This window comes from Lagenorhynchus albirostris, chromosome 10 (genome assembly GCF_949774975.1).
Source record: "Lagenorhynchus albirostris chromosome 10, mLagAlb1.1, whole genome shotgun sequence".
NCBI lineage: Eukaryota > Metazoa > Chordata > Mammalia > Artiodactyla > Delphinidae > Lagenorhynchus > Lagenorhynchus albirostris.
Genome location: NC_083104.1, coordinates 44029665 through 44047378, shown reverse-complemented (window position 1 = coordinate 44047378; position 17714 = coordinate 44029665). Strand labels below are relative to the sequence as shown.

At 44.9% G+C, this 17714-nt stretch overlaps 2 protein-coding genes across 5 annotated transcripts in view; both read right to left on the bottom strand.

The window, feature by feature from the left end:
- The window catches only part of ZNF621 (zinc finger protein 621), a 24681-nt gene extending 16382 nt beyond the window's left edge, over window positions 1–8299 (bottom strand). Inside the window, exons 1-3 of one of the 4 annotated variants that reach the window (XM_060162225.1) lie at window positions 8247–8299; window positions 7256–7379; window positions 6446–6532 (exon numbers count right to left, since the gene is read on the bottom strand). In XM_060162225.1, the coding sequence (XP_060018208.1) occupies window positions 6446–6469 (24 nt within the window). In that variant the 5' untranslated portion in view covers window positions 6470–6532; window positions 7256–7379; window positions 8247–8299. Of the gene's footprint in view, window positions 1–6445; window positions 7380–8246 lie in introns of those variants that run through there. The other 3 variants (XM_060162222.1, XM_060162224.1, XM_060162223.1) reach the window with 3 other exon arrangements.
- ZNF620 (zinc finger protein 620) lies at window positions 8280–17714 on the bottom strand. The gene is given in 7 exon segments (XM_060163905.1): window positions 8280–8298; window positions 9955–9988; window positions 12366–12570; window positions 12572–13263; window positions 15686–15783; window positions 16319–16445; window positions 17702–17714. Coding segments are annotated over 6 exon segments (1161 nt in total). The 3' UTR covers window positions 8280–8298; window positions 9955–9962.

The following is a 17714-nucleotide window of genomic DNA, read 5'->3' as shown; positions in this document are numbered from 1 at the left end:
TCTAATTAAACTTAAAAGGTTTGGCACAGGGCTTCCCTGGTGGCACAGTGGTTGAGAGTCCGCCTGCCAATGCAGGGGACACGGGTTCGTACCCCGGTCCGGGAAGATCCCACATGCCGCGGAGTGGCTGGGCCCGTGAGCCATGGCCACTGAGCCTGCGCGTCCGGAGCCTGTGCTCCGCAACGGGAGAGGCCACAACAGTGAGAGGCCCGTGTACTGCAAAAAAAAAAAAAAAGGTTTTGCACAGCAAAGGAAACCATAAACAAGATGAAAAGACAACCCTCCAAATGGGATAAAATATTTGCAAATGAAACAATGGACAAAGGATTAATCTCCAAAATATACAAACAGCTCATGGAGCTCAATATCAAAAAAACAAACAATTCAATTAAAAAATGGGCAGAAGACCTAAGTAGATATTTCACCAAAGAAGACATACAGATGGCCTAGAGACACATGAAAAGATGCTCAACATCACTAATTATTAGAGAAATGCAAATCAAAACTCCAATGAGGTATCACCTCACACTGGTCAGAATGGCCATTATCAAAAACTCTAGAAACAATAAATGCTGGAAAGTGGCTTCTCTTGTTGTGGAGCACAGGCTCTAGGCACATGGGCTTCAGTTGTGGCACGTGGGCTCAGGAGTTGTGGCTTGCAGGCTCTAGAGTGCAGGCTCAGTAGTTGTGGCACATGGGCTTAGGTACTCCGTGGCATGTGGGATCTTCCCGAACCAGGGCTCGAACCCGTGTCCCCTGCACTGGCAGGCGGATTCTTAATCACTGCGCCACCAGGAAGCCCCATTGGGTGGGTACTTTTAAATCTTGTCTTTGGGACTTCCCTGGTGGTCTAGTGGTTAAGACTTCACCTTCCAACACAGTGAGTGCGGGTTCAATCCCTGGTCAGGGAGCTAAAATCCAACAAGCCTCGTGGCCAAAAAACCAAAAACATAAAACAGAAGCAATATTGTAACAAATTCAATAAAGACTTTAAAAATGGTCCACATCAAAAAAAATCTTGTCTTTCATTTACTCTTTACAACATATATATGAAGTCAGAGTTGTTACTCCCATTTTTTAAAGGATGAAACTAAGATTCAGAAAAATTCATTACTTTGCCCAAGATCACACAGCCAGGAAGTGACACAGCTGGGACTTCAACCCAAACCTGTCAAACAGCAAACCTGGGCTCTTCCCACATAGCATGCTGCCTCCGACACGGGGCTCATGAACTTCTCCGAACACATAGCTAACCCCTGAACCTCATCATAACCTGGTGTTGCCCCATCTTTGGAGAACATCTTTTCAAACCCAACTTCCAAAATTACCATCTTTACTGTGCTCCCTCCAGGCCATGTGGGGCCCCTCCCCCAATCTACACTGAGGGATCAGCTAGCTATTTCAAAACCGCACACACCATCCTAGGAGCCAGAGCCTCTGCATCTTCCATGAGATGTAGGAGCAGTTTCTAACGGTGTCCACTGGCTACCTTCTCTGCTTCTATAGACAGCACAGTGCAGACCACAGAGACTGGGCTCAGCCTGGAGGGGTTTCCTGCCTTCTGCACCTTCTCACCTTCATGACCCCACAGATGATTCCGTCTCCTAGGAGATTCTCACCACCCTATGCAGTCCAATGAAAAGGAAGACACCTACCCACAGGGGCTCAGCTAAGCCCCTTACTCTTTGAGTGTCCCAGTCTCTCCTGGCAGCCTGTGCACTGGAGTCAGCAGAGGGGACAGGGAGAAGGGAATGCTCTCACAACTGCTCCTGGGGGAAGCAGGGAAGAAACATACCCCAAGCATAAATGCTGGCAACTTAAACTGCTCCCAGCCACTCTACTGGCACTACACTCAGGTCTTTCTTAGGGGGTCCTTTTTAAACAAAAACTAAGGAACTCAGTTCAAAAGGAAACGTTGAGAGAAGAACAAATTTAGAAACTTCTCAAAGGGAGAGTTGACCCTTAAGCTGGGCAATGACAAGGCTCAAAGGGCCCCCCAAATAGCTTGAGCCCCAAATCCAAACATCAGACAGAACCGTGATGTCCTGTGAGTAATCACTGCTTCAACAACAAGGCATTAAAGGGCTTCTGACGACAGCGACCACAGGCTCACAGGTAAACCAAAGTTCACCTCTGCGTGCAGCAAGTCAAACCTCACTCCCTCACATCTTCAGAGCTGTTCTCACAACTTTCTCCACCCAGTACCATCTTCCTACCCAAATTGTTCTTCCCATCTGCTGTCAAATAACCCCAGGTATCATGAGTCAAAAAAATGCCTATTATTAAAGGAGAACTTACTTTTTCAAGACAGTTAGGTTGTTGATACATTCTTCTTCCTCCTATGAATGGTCCCTATGTACCTCAACTTATTTTAATTTTCTCCACAGTATTTTTCATCATCTGACAAATTATACTTTTATTGTCTATCTCCCCCCACCAGGTTGTAAGTCATGAGGCAAGGATTCTGTTTTGTTCATTATTGGTTTACTAGCACACAGTACATTTGCCTGGCAGATGCAAGATGATTAATATGAATTTGCTGAAAGAATTAATTTCAAAAATGGTTTGATCACCAATAAAAATTTTTATACTTATGAAGAAGGTCAGAAAACAACAGCAAATACCACCTTAACAGTGAAGTGCCAGAGCACATCCATTAAAGTTGATAATTCACCAGGCACTGAGGTTCAACTTTCTGTGAAAGACTGGAGGAGGAGCATAAATATAGGAAAGAAACATAAACATCTTTGCTTGCAGATGAAATAGCTATCTGCCTAAAAAATACCAAGACGCAGGAGAATAAACAAAAAACATTTAAAACTGACAAAATAATTCATTAAGTTAGCTAGATATAGGATAAGTGAACAAAAAAGATTACCTTTCCTAAATACCACCATAAACAATTAGAAGACAAAAAAAGAGAAAATAAGATGCCATTCATATGAAAATAGCTAAGAACCAACCTAACAAAAACCTGCAAAACCAAGACAAGATAACTAAATGTTTATTAAAATAAATAAAAGAGGAACTGAATAAATTGAAACATACAGTGTTTCTGAATGGGAAGAATCAAACTTGTAAAGAAGTCAATTACCCCAATTTTGCCTAGGAATTCAAAACAATCCACTCCCCCACCAAAAAAATCAATGAGATTTATACAGGGGTAGGGGATCATTTTGAGTAATCTGAAAAAAGTAAGTGTGAAAGACTAGCTGAGAAGGTTTTGAAGGAAATACATTTTTGAAAGAAATGATGAGGGGGAATTAAACCCTACCTTAAAAGGACGATACTTCAAGAAAACGAGACTACAAGCCATAGATAATGAGAAAATATTTTAAAAGACATAATAAAGGACTATTATCCCAAGTATATAGAAAACTCTTAAAACTCAATAAGAAAATGAACAACCCGATTCAAAAAATGGGCAAAAGACCTGAACAGATACCTCACCAAAGAAGTTATACAGATGGCAAACAGGTATATGAAAAGATGCTATACAACAGCAGTCCCTAACAGGGACCAGCTTCGTGGAAGACAATTTTTCCACGGACTGGACGGGGGTGTTGGGGGTGGTTCAGGCGGTAATGTGAGCGATGGGGAGCGGCCGATGAAGCTTCGCTTGATCGCCGCTTACCTTCTGCTGTGCAGCCTGCTTCCTAACAGGACCAGTCCAGTACCGGTCCTTGGCCTCAGGGTTGGGGACCCCTGCTCTACAACATATGTCTTCAGGCAAATGCAAATTAAATCAATGAGATACCACTACACATCTATTAGAATGGCCAAAATCCAAGACACTGACAATACCAAATGCTGACAAGGATGTGGAGCAACATAAACGCTCATTCACTGCTGGCAGGAATACAAACTGGTGTGGCCACTCTGGAAGACGTTTAACAGCTTCTTACAAAACTAAACATACTCTTACCATATGATCCAGCAATCATGCTCCTCAGTATCTTCCCAATGAGTTGAAAACTTACGTCCACACAAAAACCTGCACAAGGATGTTTACAGCAGCTTTATTCATAATTGCCAAAACTTGGAAGCAACCAATATGTCCTTCAGTAGGTGAATGGAGAAATAAACTGTGGTACAGTCAATGGAATATTACTCAGCACTAAAACGAAATAAGCTATCAAGCCATGAAAAGTCACACAAGACCTTAAATGAATACTGCTAAATGAATAAAACCAAAATGAAAAGGTATGATACCAACTACACAACATTCTGGAAAAGGCAAAAAGATCAATAGTTGCCAGGAAGGGAGGGCAGAACACAGAGGATTTTTAGAGCCTTTGAAGAGGCTCTGTATGATACTACAATAATAGTAGGGGACATGGGTTCGAGCCCTGGCCAGGAAGATCTCGCATGCCGTGGAGCAACTAAGCCCGTGTGCCACAACCACTGAGCCTGCACTCTAGAGCCCACGAGCCACAACTATTGAAGGCCATGTGCCACAACTACTGAAGCTTGTGCTCCTACAGCCTGTGCTCCAAAACAAGAGAAGCCACTGCAATGAGAAGGCCTCGCAATGCAACAAAGAGTAGCCCCCGCTCGCTGCAACTAGAGAAAGCCCGCGTGCAGCAATGAAGACCCAACGCAGCCAAAGAATAAATTAAATAAATAAACTAAATCTACTAAAAAAAAGAGTGAACCCTAATGCAAGCTATGGACTTTATGTGACTATGATGTGTCAATGTAGGATCATCAGTTGTAACTAATGTACCACTCTGATAATGATGGAGGCTCTGCATGTGTGGAGCCAGGAAGCATATGGGGACTCTGTGCTTTTTGCTCAATTTTGCTATGAACCTAAAACTTCTCTAAAAAAATAAAGTCTACTAAAAAAGAAAGGGAAAGGGGCAGGGAGAGCAATACTTAATCTCTTACCTGGACTGCAATATCATCCTGACTCACACTCTTCTGCAACCAATGCACCACTACAGGCTGAAAACCTTTTTAATATATAAATCCATCCCTTTCAACTCCCCTGCTTAAAATCCTTTAGTGTCTTCCTACTGAACTCAGAATAGAAACCAAAATCTTCACAGTGACCTCCAAGCCATGTGCCTAGCTGTCCCACCTCACAATGAACTACTTCCTCTGACCTCTCCCTGTCTCCAGAGTACACCCAGCTTTCTCTCCCAGCCCAGGGCCGATGCATTTGCTGTCCTCTCTGGAAAGTTCTTCTTTACTTCTTTCTCCAGTAGTTTCCAAGACTATTTCTACCTCATCCTTGAGGTCTCAATGTCATGTGACCACTTCCATGAGGGCTTCCCTGACCACTACCTTCAAAGGTAGCTTCCTTGGGGCTTCTCAAATTTGAGAAGGTGCGTTAAGAATCACCTGGAGAGCTTGTTACAACAGATTCCTGACCCCACTTACCCTACCCTCCTCACCAATCTGACTCCAAGTCTAGAGTGGGACTAACAATTTGCAATTCTAATGAGCACCCAGGTGATCCTGATGCTGCCCACCTATGGACCACACTTTTACGAAGCACTGTACTTTAGCAACAGGTAATTATGGTAACTTATTTGTTTTTGGTAAAAGTACCCTCCATGAGAAAAGGGAACGTGTCTGCATTATTCAGTACTATGCACCTAGCATTTAGAAAGCACATATGGAAAAAACAATGCTGGTCTCTCTGGGATACATCTACTACTTGTGGAGCAATCTATTCAATAAAGAATTTCTCTGGGGCTTCCCTGGTGGCACAGTGGTTAAGAATCCGCCTGCCAATGCAGGGGACACGGGTTCGAGCCCTGGTCCGGGAAGATCCCACATGTCGCGGAGCAGCTGAGCCCGTGCGCCACAACTACTGAGCCTGCGCTCTAGAGCCTGTAAGCCACAACTACTGAGCCCACGTGCCACAACTACTGAAGCCCGCACACTTAGAGCCCACGCTTCGCAACAAGAGAGGCCACCGCAATGAGAAGCCCGCGCACCACAACGAAGAGTAGCCCCCACTCGACGCGACTAAAGAAAGCCCGCACACAGCAACGATGACCCAACGCAGCCAAAAATAAATTATTTATTTATTTATTAAAAAAAAAAAAATTTCTCTGATCTCGGCAGGCAACCTTTTTTTTTTTTAAATCCCACATTCCTAATTTATCCCCCACCCCAACTCATTTCCCCTTTGGTAAGGCTGTTTCCTATATCTGTGCTAGCAACTTTTATTTGTAGAACATGATCTGGATTTCCACATTCGGGGGAATTTCTTGGCTTGGGTCCCCCTTTTTCCACTTAAACCTATTCATCCAAACTCATCACTCTGTACACACAAGACTCTTATTTCCTCCACCACGTATTTACAACCATAGCCCTTGGGATGGACTCAAGAGGGAAACCATAGCCTGGCCAAGTTAGGCCTTCTTGGTCCTTTCCTGATTACCTGATAGCTAATGTGATTTTTAAAAGACTGAAAAGAAGCTCAGCTCACCTGAGGCCAAGTGGTTTGGAGCATGGCTGATGTTCCCTGGCTCCGTGCACTGTCTTCTGGGTTTGGAAGAGCAAGAACCTTAAAAGCTAAGAGAAGAAGAGCCATGAGTGCAATAGTCCCTGTGCTACGTCACCCACAGCCGCCTACAGTCTTCCGTCTTTTCCTTTCGAGCACTGGCAGGAGGCTCTATCAGCCCTGCTCTGGCTGATCGCCCCAAACCCTCATAAATTGCACTGCCTGGTCCTCGGGACAATCCACCACCTGCCTGCTCTGCCCAAGAGCGTTCCGGGGCCCTTTCACATTGAGCGGACCTAGGGATCCAAGACGAATCCCGTCCCTACAGTGCTGGGTCTGAACAAGCAAAAACCTAAAAAAGCGCTTAGAGGAACCATGACATTGACCCCAAAAAGGGTGCCTTTGGAGAAGGGAGACAGGGGTAGCTGGATCTGGATTGAGCTAAAATACTCAAGTGTTCCAGTGGGTGATGATGACAGGAGACCCCAACGGGTTCTCCACCCAAGGAAGCAGGAGACCCCAAATATCAGAAACTTCGGTACCGGGCACAGGAGGCAGTTGGGCCAACTTCTTTAGGACAAAAAAGAGGATCACGCCTCGGTGAGCAAGGGACTTGACCAGGGCTCTAGGAGGCCCCGCAGCCACCTCGGCGGCTTCTGCGAGGCCCAGACACCCGAGCACCGGTTCAGAGAGGCGAGTTCAGGGGCGGAGTGCTGACGAATCGCTAAGGAAAGCGAGGAAGCTGGCGCCGGACGAGACTAGCAGGAAGAACTCGCCTGAACCAAGCCTGTTCCCCTCAAAACCCCAAGAGGTGAGTCTCCGAAAGCCGATACGGAACCGAGCACGGGCGTCGAACGCCCCTCTAGGCCTTCCGGAAGCGGCCCATCTCGGTGGTCCCCGCGGCGCGGCCTCACGTGACCTTAGGGGGCGGGAATAAGGGCGGGCTCTTGCCCGTGACGTCGTTTGCGGGCGCCGCACCGCTGTGCTAGCGGCGGGTGCCTCCGCCCCTGTGCTTCAACCTCTGAGCCGACTGAGGGCGGGCTGTGAGGGCGCTGATGCCACCTTGCTCTACTCAGATCTCGGCCTCTAGACCTAGGTGGGGCCCCAGTTAACCGACTGCCCCATCAGCTGTCGGCCGCCTTTATTCCCTGGGTCACCTGGAGCCTGGGCTGTGCAGGTGTGGGGAGAATGGCTTCTGTTGTGTCATCTCCTAGAGGCCCACGCCAGGCATCCTGCTTGGGTTCTAGGCTGGGCAGCCGTTAGGAGAACCATGGTTCCCATCTACCTTTTTTTTTTTTTTTCTCGGTACGCGGGCCTCTCACTGTTGTGGCCTTTCCCGTTGCGGAGCACAGGCTCCGGACGCGTAGGCTCACCGGCCATGGCTCACGGGCCTAGCCGCTCCGCGGCATGTGGGATCTTCCCGCACCGGGGCATGAACCCGTGTCCCCTGCATCGGCAGGCGGACTCTCAACCACTGCGCCACCAGGGAAGCCCCCATCTACCTTTTTAAGGCCCTCTCCCTTCCTAGGACCTAGGCGTGTGTGGGACCTTTTAGGGCAGATTCATTTAACAACCAAAATAACAGTGACTAAGGTTGCCAGGCATCCTGTATATACAAGTCCTATATTAAATGATTTTGTCCTGTATTGACTTTGGCAGGATGCCCTAAATGTCCTGTGTTTAGCTTTTTTCAATAGGGTACAAAAATTCTGTAGTTGACAGCTATTCCGCCTAGTTAACTGGCAAGTAACTTAAATTTCAACACTGGCTAAAAAAACAATCATACCTCCACAAATGAAGATCTGGATAATCCCTCACAGTCTCTCCGGCAGGTTTGTCTGAGGAAAGGGGGGGGTGGGGGAGCGGCGGCTGAGAATTGAAACATTAAAAGGACTGTTTTTCAGATTCAAGAAACGAAAAGACTGTTCTTTGACCAAAGTTCCAAGCCATGAACGAGTAATTGCCCTTAAGACAGCCAATGACAGTGACAGTCTCACTTTGGTGACCCCTGCAACTATGCTTGAGAGTTATCAAATCAATGGCAGCCCCAATCTTCAGAACATGAGCCATTCAGTGACAAATGCCCTTGAAAGCTAGCCAATCAATGACAGTCCTACCCACTGGACAACAGCTAATTAGCAAATGCCTCACTACAGTGACGATGCTTCTGAAAATCAATGGGTCAACAGTAGCCTTACTTTAGTGACCACTTCTTGCCAGTGTGGTTGCCAACATGAACAGACTTTTTCTTTGACCACTGATAGGTCTACTGAACACAGTTCCATATATATGGTTCCTACTCACCAAGCACTTCAGAGCTAAAAGGGGAAATTGGCCTCCCACTGCTAGAAGACAGAATGACCCTAGATATCTGTATACATGACTCTATCCCAGGAGTTACTTACTATACAGTAAAAATTACAAGATATTGTTGAAATTAATAAAAATCTAAATAAATGGAGAGATTTACCATGTTCACAAATCAAAAGAGTCTATATAATTAAGATGTCAATTATACCAAAATTGATCTATAGATTCAATACAATCTCAATCAAAATCCCAGGATATATTTTGTAGAAATTGACAAACTGATTCTAACATTCATATGGAAATGCAAAGGACCTGGAAATGCCAAAACAACAGAAAACAAAGTAGGAGGACTAACAATGTATGACTTTGATACTTAGAAAAACTATAGTAATTAATGCAGTGTGTTAATGGCAACAAGATGGACAAACAGATCAACAAACAGGAACAAAACAGAATCTAGAACTAGACCCACACATACATGGACAATGGTGCTGGAAAGGAAGGGAGCGTGAGAGAGAGGGAGGAAGGAACCTGGATCCATACCTCATGCCCTATACAAAGTTTAATTGAAAATAGATGACAGAACTAAATGTAAAATCTAAAACTATAAAACTCCTAGAAGGAAAAATAGGAAAAAGCCTTTGTAAAATTGGGCAAGGCAAAGATTTCTTAAAAATGCCACTAAAAGCACAATCCATAAAGGAACAAACTGATAAATTAGACCTCATCAATATCAAAAGCTTCTGCTCTTCAAAAGATATTGTTAAGAGAATGAAAAGACAGACCACAGGCTGGAAGAAAATGTTTGGAAATCACATATATGAAAAAGGACCTGTATCTATAATATATAAAAACCTCTCAAAGATCAATAAAAAGAAAAGCCAGTAAAAACATAGGCAAAACATATAAACAGAGACTTTACCAAAGAAGACAAAATGGAAGGCAAATAAGCACATGAAAACATGCTCAACATCAATAGTCATTAAGGAAAGCAAATTAAAACCTTAATGAGATAGCATTACACACTTATTATAATAGCTAAAATTAAAAATGCTAACAATCTCAAGTGCAGGCAAAGATGTATTAGAAATGGAACTCTCACACAATGCTGGTAGCAAGGTAAAGTGGCACAACTTCTTGGTAAAACAATCTGAAGATACTTAAAAAGTTAAATATACACATACCTTATGACTCAGCCGTTCCACTTCTGGTGTTTACCTAAGAGAAATAAAACTGTACATCCTTACAAAGACTTGAACACAAATGTTCACAGGAGCTTTATTTGTAATAGCCCAAAACTGGAAATAACCCAAACGCCCATCAAGAGGTGAACAGACAAATAGATGGTGGTATATCAATAGTAGAATACTACTCAGCAATAGGAAGGAATGAACCACTGATATTATGCAACATGGATGAATCTCAAAATAATTATACTGAGTGGAGTTCCCTTAAGGTCTAGTGGTTAGGATTTGGCAAAAAAAAAAAAAAAAACTTATGCTGAGAAAGACACCAGACCAAAAAGAATACATACAAGGTGTTAACATTTGTATAAAATCCTAGAAAAGGAAAGCTAATCTAAAGTGACAGAAGGAATTCCCTGGATGTCTGGTGGTTAGGACTCCATGCTTTCACTGCCAAGGGCCCAAGTTCAATCCCTGGTCGTGGAACTAAGATCCCACAAGCCGCAAGGCACAGACAAAACAAAAAACAGGAACAAAAAACCCCCACAGTGACAGAAAGCAGATCAGTGTTTGCTTGGGGAGAGCCAAGAGGGAGGAATTACAAACGGGCATAAGAGAAGTTTCGGGTGTTATGGCTATGTTTATTATCTTGATTGTGGTGATTGTTTCACTGGTATATACATAAGTCAAAACTTATCAACAACATTATGATAATAACACTTTTGTTTATTACGCTCCAGTCACTGTTCTAACCACTTCTATGTGTATTAATGCAGTTAATCCTCAGCACGATCCTGTGAGGTAGACGGTCATCCCTATTTTACAGATAAGGAAATTAGCGCAGTTTCCGTAACTTAACCAAGGTCACACGCCTGGGTTCATACCAAAGTTGGCCTGGCTCCGAATGATTAACCACTGCCCTCCGCTTCCTGCAGTGGGCAAAGTCAAGCTGTCTGCACGAGTGGATGCTACAACAAAACATATTTACTTCTCTTGTAACCGCAGGTAACAGAAAATAATGGTGGCTTCTTCCAGATCATAAAAAATAACCAGATGAAATTGCAAGGGAATGTTTGCTGATGGGTGGTCACTTGGAACAGTAATGAGATGGTCAAATTTAAGACAAATAGGGCCTTGCATCTCATTCAAAGGGTACAAACACCCCATTTTTGCAAAGGCATAGACTACAACTGAGTAGCAAAGAGTCACTGCAGAGTCAGAAGTAGTGAGGGTGGGCACTGTACCCAAGGTAGGTCTCTGGAAGTCTGCACCCTATTAGGACTGTCCTTCCAAGATGCAGATGGCTCCACACAGACAGGGCCCCTCTGTTTTTGTGTTTAAGAGACTTCCAATATACAGATTTTAATAGAGAGTCCACATAGCTTGCCTTTTCTTAACCCTTGTTTAGGGTTGCACATCTGAGAAAGGATGCAGGGGAGATAAAATTTTAAGAGGTACAAGGTCTGAAATGTCTTTATTCTATACCCACACTTGAGGGTATAAAATTCTGGTGGAAATCATTTCCCTTAGAATGTCAAAGGCATACACCATTGTCATCTGTCAAGGTTGCTGTTGAGAAATCCAATGCTATTCTTACTCCTGATCTTTTGTTTTCCCTCTCTAGAAACGTTTTAACATCTTCTCTTTAAACCTGGTGCTTTGATCATTCACAGTGATGGTCTTTGATGTAGGTTTCCCCCCAATCCATCTTGCTGGGCACTTGGTGTATCCTTTCAATCTGAAAACCTTCCTTTGATGTTTTTAAGTTTGGGGGTTTGTTTCTTGTCTTTTCTAACTGTAAAGAGAGTTCATCTTGGGGAAACAAGGGTTAAGAGAACCTGAGGAAAGTTTCATGATGCAAGCTGAGAGTCTGAATTAAACATCTTAGTGGGACAGGCCAGAGGAGCACGCGTTGCAGTTATGCAGAGAGAAGCAGCATATGTTTAAGAATTAGCATAGTTAGGGACTTCCCTGGTGGTCCAGTGATTAGGAATCCACCTTCCAACGCAGGGGAAGCGGGTTCGATCCCTGATCAGGGAACAAAGATCCCACATGCCACAGGGCAACTAAGCCTGTGAGCTACAACTAATGAGCCCGCACACTCTGGAGCCCACGCCACAACTAGAGAGAAGCTGGTGCGACACAACGAAAGATCCTGCATGCTGCAATTAAGACCCCATGCAGCCATAAATAAATAAATAAATAGAATAAGCACAGTTCAGAAAATGCAGTGATGACACTGATCAAAGGCATGAAGATGGGGAGAAACAAGAAGAGGCACTGTGAGCCTAGCTGTGGAGAGTGCTACTCTTGGACAGATGTCTTCTGCATGTGGAGTTTCTGATGCAGGATGAACCTTCCACACCAGCTAAAGGTTTTCCCACACACCTTACACTCATAAGGTTTCTCACCAGTGTGGCCACGCTCATGCTGAACCAGGGTGATTTTCTGATTGAACGCCTTCCCACACTCCTTACATTCAAAAGGTTTCTCCCCAGTGTGGATCCGCTGATGCTGAGTCAGGGCTGTGTTGGAGCTTAATCATTTCCCACACTCCTTACATTCACAGGGTTTCTCCCCAGTGTGCATTCACTGATGGAGGATGAAACTTGAGCTAACAGCTGGAAGTTTTCCAACATTCGTCGCACTCATGGAGCTTCTCTCCAGTGTGGAACCCCTGGTGCTGGAGGAAGACGGGGCTGCAGCTGAAGGCCTTGCCGCACTCCCGACACTCATAAGGCTTTTCTCCAGTGTGGATTCTCTGATGCTGAATCAAGGCCATGTCTGAACTGAGACCTTTCCCACATTCTTTGCATTTAAATGGTTTCTTCCCAGTGTGGATTACCTGATGCCGGATAAGTAAGGAATTATATCTGAAGTATTTTCCACATTCTTTGCATTCAAAAGACTTTTCACCAGTGTGACATCTCTGATGTCTGTGGAAGTCTGCCATCCGAATGAAGCATCTGTCACATTTTCCACATTTATAAGATAGCTGACCGCTAGAAATTGTCTGATTTGTAGTGAGTTGTGTGCTAACACTAATGTATTTTCCCAGTTTCTCACACTTCTCCCTGCTCTCCACAGCACAGGCCTCCTGATGCCTGGTTGACCCATCTGTGAAATCTCTCCTCTTTGACTTTGTCCTCTTCACCATCCCGTGGCTGTGCTGTTCTAGGTGGCTCCTGAAGCCAAGGTGCTGGGGAACATTCCCTGGCAGCCCTCCTAATGTCAGTCCGTGGGACTCTGCTTCTTTGGAAATGTGTTCTTTTGGCGTTGATTCTTCCTTGTCATTTCTGGTCTCCCCGCCTGATATTATAAAAAGAAAATACAAGTGTCAGCCCCCAATATCACAAAAAGAAAATACTTATGCTAAAGAGGGAATAGGTTCAAGTGGTTCTGATTTGCCCTGAGTAAGGGGATATTTTCCAATATGTACACCAAATGATCAAAGACCACCATGCAGCAGAGCTCCACAAGTGGAACTCTGTGAAAGAGGCCAGGGAGGCCAGCAAGGCCAGGAGCATTTCCGTAAAGAGCGTGAAGACTGGAAAACAGCAGAGTCTGTTCACTAGGGCAGAAGGACCAATTGCTGTCTCCCAAGTGGATCGGATGGATCGGTGCAGATGTAAAGAAGTGATGAATGGAGAGCCCGAGGTGAGAGACCACTGAGAGTGGAGAAGAAGGGGCAGTCGAACAGCTCAAGTCCCACAAAAGGTCCCACAGGCTGAAATTCCTTAAGAGCTGCTTATTTTTTTTTTTTTTGCGGTATGTGGGCCTCTCACTGTTGTGGCCTCTCCCGTTGCGGAGCACAGGCTCCAGACGCGCAGGCTCAGCGGCCATGGCTCACGGGCCCAGCCGCTCCGCGGCCTGTGGGATCTTCCCGGACCGGGGCACGAACCCATGTCCCCTGCATCGGCAGGCGGACTCTCAACCACTGCGCCACCAGGGAAGCCCGAGCTGCTTATTTTTTAAATGTTATCCATGTCATAATCTTTGAGAGAGACCCAACCTCTGTCATCAAGTTGGCTCTAGTAAAGCAGCAGGCTCCTATGCAGTGGCTGAGGGGACCATGCAGGGCAAACACCACAGCATCCAGAAGGAAGGGGAAGATGTGCAGGCTTGCCTCTAAAAGAAAAGAGCACTGGACATGTGAAGAACCCTTCCAAGGATGGACATCAGTCCTAGAGACAACCATGTAACGATCGTTGTCCTTTTTCCTAAAACTCTATACAGGATGCACATACAGTCTAACACAACAATATGGAATGTGAAATCCTAAACTAACTAAAAAAGAAAAACTAATATAATCATCAGCACTGGGCCAGAGAAAAACCTCATGTGTTTACAAGCAAACTGTTTAGAAAATATTTTTTAACCCAGACAACCTGAAGTCTTGGGGTCATATCCAGAAAAGCACACAAGGCTGGAGCGGGGAGGCGGTGGGGAGCGATGTGCATTATTTTTTTTTAATATTTATTTGGCAGCACCGGGTCTTAGTTGTGGCACACGGGATCTTGGTTGCGGCATGCGAGATCTTTTAGTTGCAGCATGCGGGATGTTTAGTTGTGGCATGCAAACTCTTAGTTGCGGCATGTGGGATCTAGTTCCCTGAGCAGGGATCAAACCCAGTCCCCCTGCATTGGGAGCACGGAGTCTTAGCCACTGGACCACGAGGGAAGTCCTGCGATGTGCATTATTAATGGACATTTTCTGTAAAGAGTCTGAAGAGCACAGGAAATTTTAACAGGCAGAGAATGGGTGAAGCAGAATAACAAAGGCAAAAAAATATATATATATACATATATATATATATATACTATGTTGTTATTTCTAATTCTCATATCAATACCTCTCAAAATGAGGAAGCCATTCACCTTTCATTTACAAGTTTTCCTTCAAAAGTTCATCTATTAAAAAATACATATATATATATATATTTTAATATTTATTTATTTAGGCAGCACTGGGTCTTAGTTGCGGCACGGGGGATCTTCATTGCGTCATGCAGACTTCTTAGTTGCGGCATGCGGACTCTTAATTGCGGCATGCATGTGGGATCTAGTTCCCCGACCAGGGGCTAACCGAGGCCCCCTGCATCGGGAGTGCGGAGTCTTACCCACTGGATCACCAGGGAGGTATCCATATACTTTTAAGTGTCCATGGAGGGAAGATGAAACAAGAACGGCAGGATATAGGTGGACTTTTGAGGTGAGGGGTACACTGGGTGCATTTGGCTGGTGTCTACATATGTGTGAAAATTTCCATTATAAAAATAAATTTTTAATATTTGTTAAGTTAGTGTTTGGGAACACATACTTCAATTTCCCATACAAATAATGTACCCTATGCATACGTAGATTGCCAGACAGGCCCCCAGAAGTCTATTTTCCTCATAAGGTGGCTGACATCCTCATCTTTGCAAAAACAAACTGATGGAAAAATAAAATGTTTCCACATGACAGGGATGATAAGAGCTGCTCAGACAGTGTCCCTTGGCAGTGAGGTGGAGAGGCAAATGTGAACACGCAAAGAAATCTTGCAGCCACACCCTTTTTGGAAGAGAAGGGCCCTTCCTCACTTGAGGGAGGCAACCACTATAAATGCAGAACACCACATGTAACGATTCCAGAGGAATGAAAACAGTCTCACAAGAGAAGAAACACTGTGAATATTGAAATGTGAAAACAAGAAAGCAGGCTACGCAAAAAAGGTAGGGTCTCATACTCACCTGGACAGACTCCTCTGAGGGCCTCCCTGCCCACGGGTTCCCAGGGATCGAGGCCCCATGGCAGTTCCCCTCACTCCAGCTGAGAGACCAGAACAGGTCTGGTGAACGAAAAAGGTGCCCAGGGAGAAAGAAACAGGAAAACAAAGGTAGAGGGAATCATGAAGCAAGGTCACCTCTCAGCCCTCTTTTTCTCCAGTGAGCCAGGTGGGGAGAAACAAAGTGAAGTCAACCTGTGCATCTTAGAGGACAGAAAATTCCCACAACGCAGGGCAGAGTCTTGGAATAATCCTCTACTCAAGTTCCAAATATTCAGAGAACTTGAAGACGGAGGCAAAGGCTCTGGTGAGCTCCTGACAGCTCTTCATTTCCCTCCATGCATGGGGCAGAGTCCCTCCCAGGGTTAGAGGATAGTGATTTCAAAACCTGGGAACCCAGGGCTCTCCCAACCCAGTAGCCTCTGGGGAGCTCAGCCTCCAGAGCAACTGCCCACAAGGGTTATTAGAGACCCCACAAAGTCAAAGTAAGAAAGAAGGCAGGATGCTCAAAGGGCAGAGGCAGAGAAGAGCAGGGAGAAAAGATATCTCACCCAGGGAAGCCACATTTGCATAATTCTCCAGCATCACCTCCCTGTACAAGGCCCTCTGCACAGGATCCAGGATGACCCATTCATTCTGGGTGAAGTACACAGTCACATCCTCAAAGGTCACTGGCTCCTGAAACAAGAGGTTCTTGCTCCAGCCCTGCGTGAGGGCAGAGGAGCCTAAGTAAAGGGCAGAGACTCACTGGGGCTGGTTTTATTGCCGAGGACAGCTGTCCAGTGCTCAAGCCCCCTACACCCCTCTCCGCAGGGGCCAGCCCTCAGCCAGCATTGCCCTCATCAATAGGGGAGCCCTAGACTCACTGCATCCCTTGTGGTCATCCCCAGCGAACAGCCCTTCCTTCACCTGCTGATCTCTGTGTCGACTCTGCTGTGTCCTGCTCTGTGTGCCTATGGTCCCTCTGGCTCCTCTCCCCTACGTGGGTTTTGTGTGAACATGCACAGGGGAAATCTATATAAACACAGCCCACAGAACTTTTGTACTGATCTCTACTCCCTCCCTAATCCCGCTAAGGTCACTGGAACACAAAGGCCCAACAGGAGAAGAGTCAAATCAGACTAGAGGTATTAACAGAATTTTGAAAGGCAGAGAAAGGATAAATGGTAACTGACACAGAAGAGAAGGGAAAGCTGAATCTTAACTGCTGGTGCAGGAGGAAGCAAACAAAAAGGAGCCTGATTCACACCACAGAACAAAGGATGAGCTCTGGATATTTTTAAAGTGTGAACTGCTTTTTTGTAACTTGGCAAAATATTCTTTTTTCTTTGAGTTTTTATTTATTTAGAAGGAAGTTTGTTTTTTGTTTGGGTTTTTTTTTTTTTCTGATTGAAGTATAGTTGATTTATAACTTGGTAACACATTCTGTTTCAAAGCACCAGGGAGGAGAGAGGACCCCCAGAGTATATAGGGAATGAATGAAAAATACCTACACAAAAGCACATCACTGAGAAGCCTCAGAAAAAGAGACTTAAAAAAAGATCCTAAAGGCTTTCAGAGAAGGAAAACAACACACACATGAAGACTTGGGAGTCGAGATGGCAAAGTGAAACGAGTCATGTTTTTTAAATGCTGAGGAAAAACTTGCACTTCTTATCTAGATGGAGTCAAAGAGAACAGATTTATCCTCCTGCCTGAACCAAAATAAGGCAAGTTACATAAAACAATGGTTTTCAAGATACTGGGTATGAGGCAATGAAGGACAGCAATTCCTGAGAGATGGGAAGCAGAGAGGTGAGCCCTGGGATTCTACAAAAACACTACTGGAATTGCTTTATCCAAGCAAAGACTTTTTCAAACTTGTGGACAGAAGTGAAAAGGGTCTTCCTTGTATGCTGTGATGCAGATTTCCACTTTTTAGTGCATTTCCATTTTTCAGCCCAAACTGCCAAATCTATCCCAATCAATCCCCCACACTCACTTGTTTTTTCCAT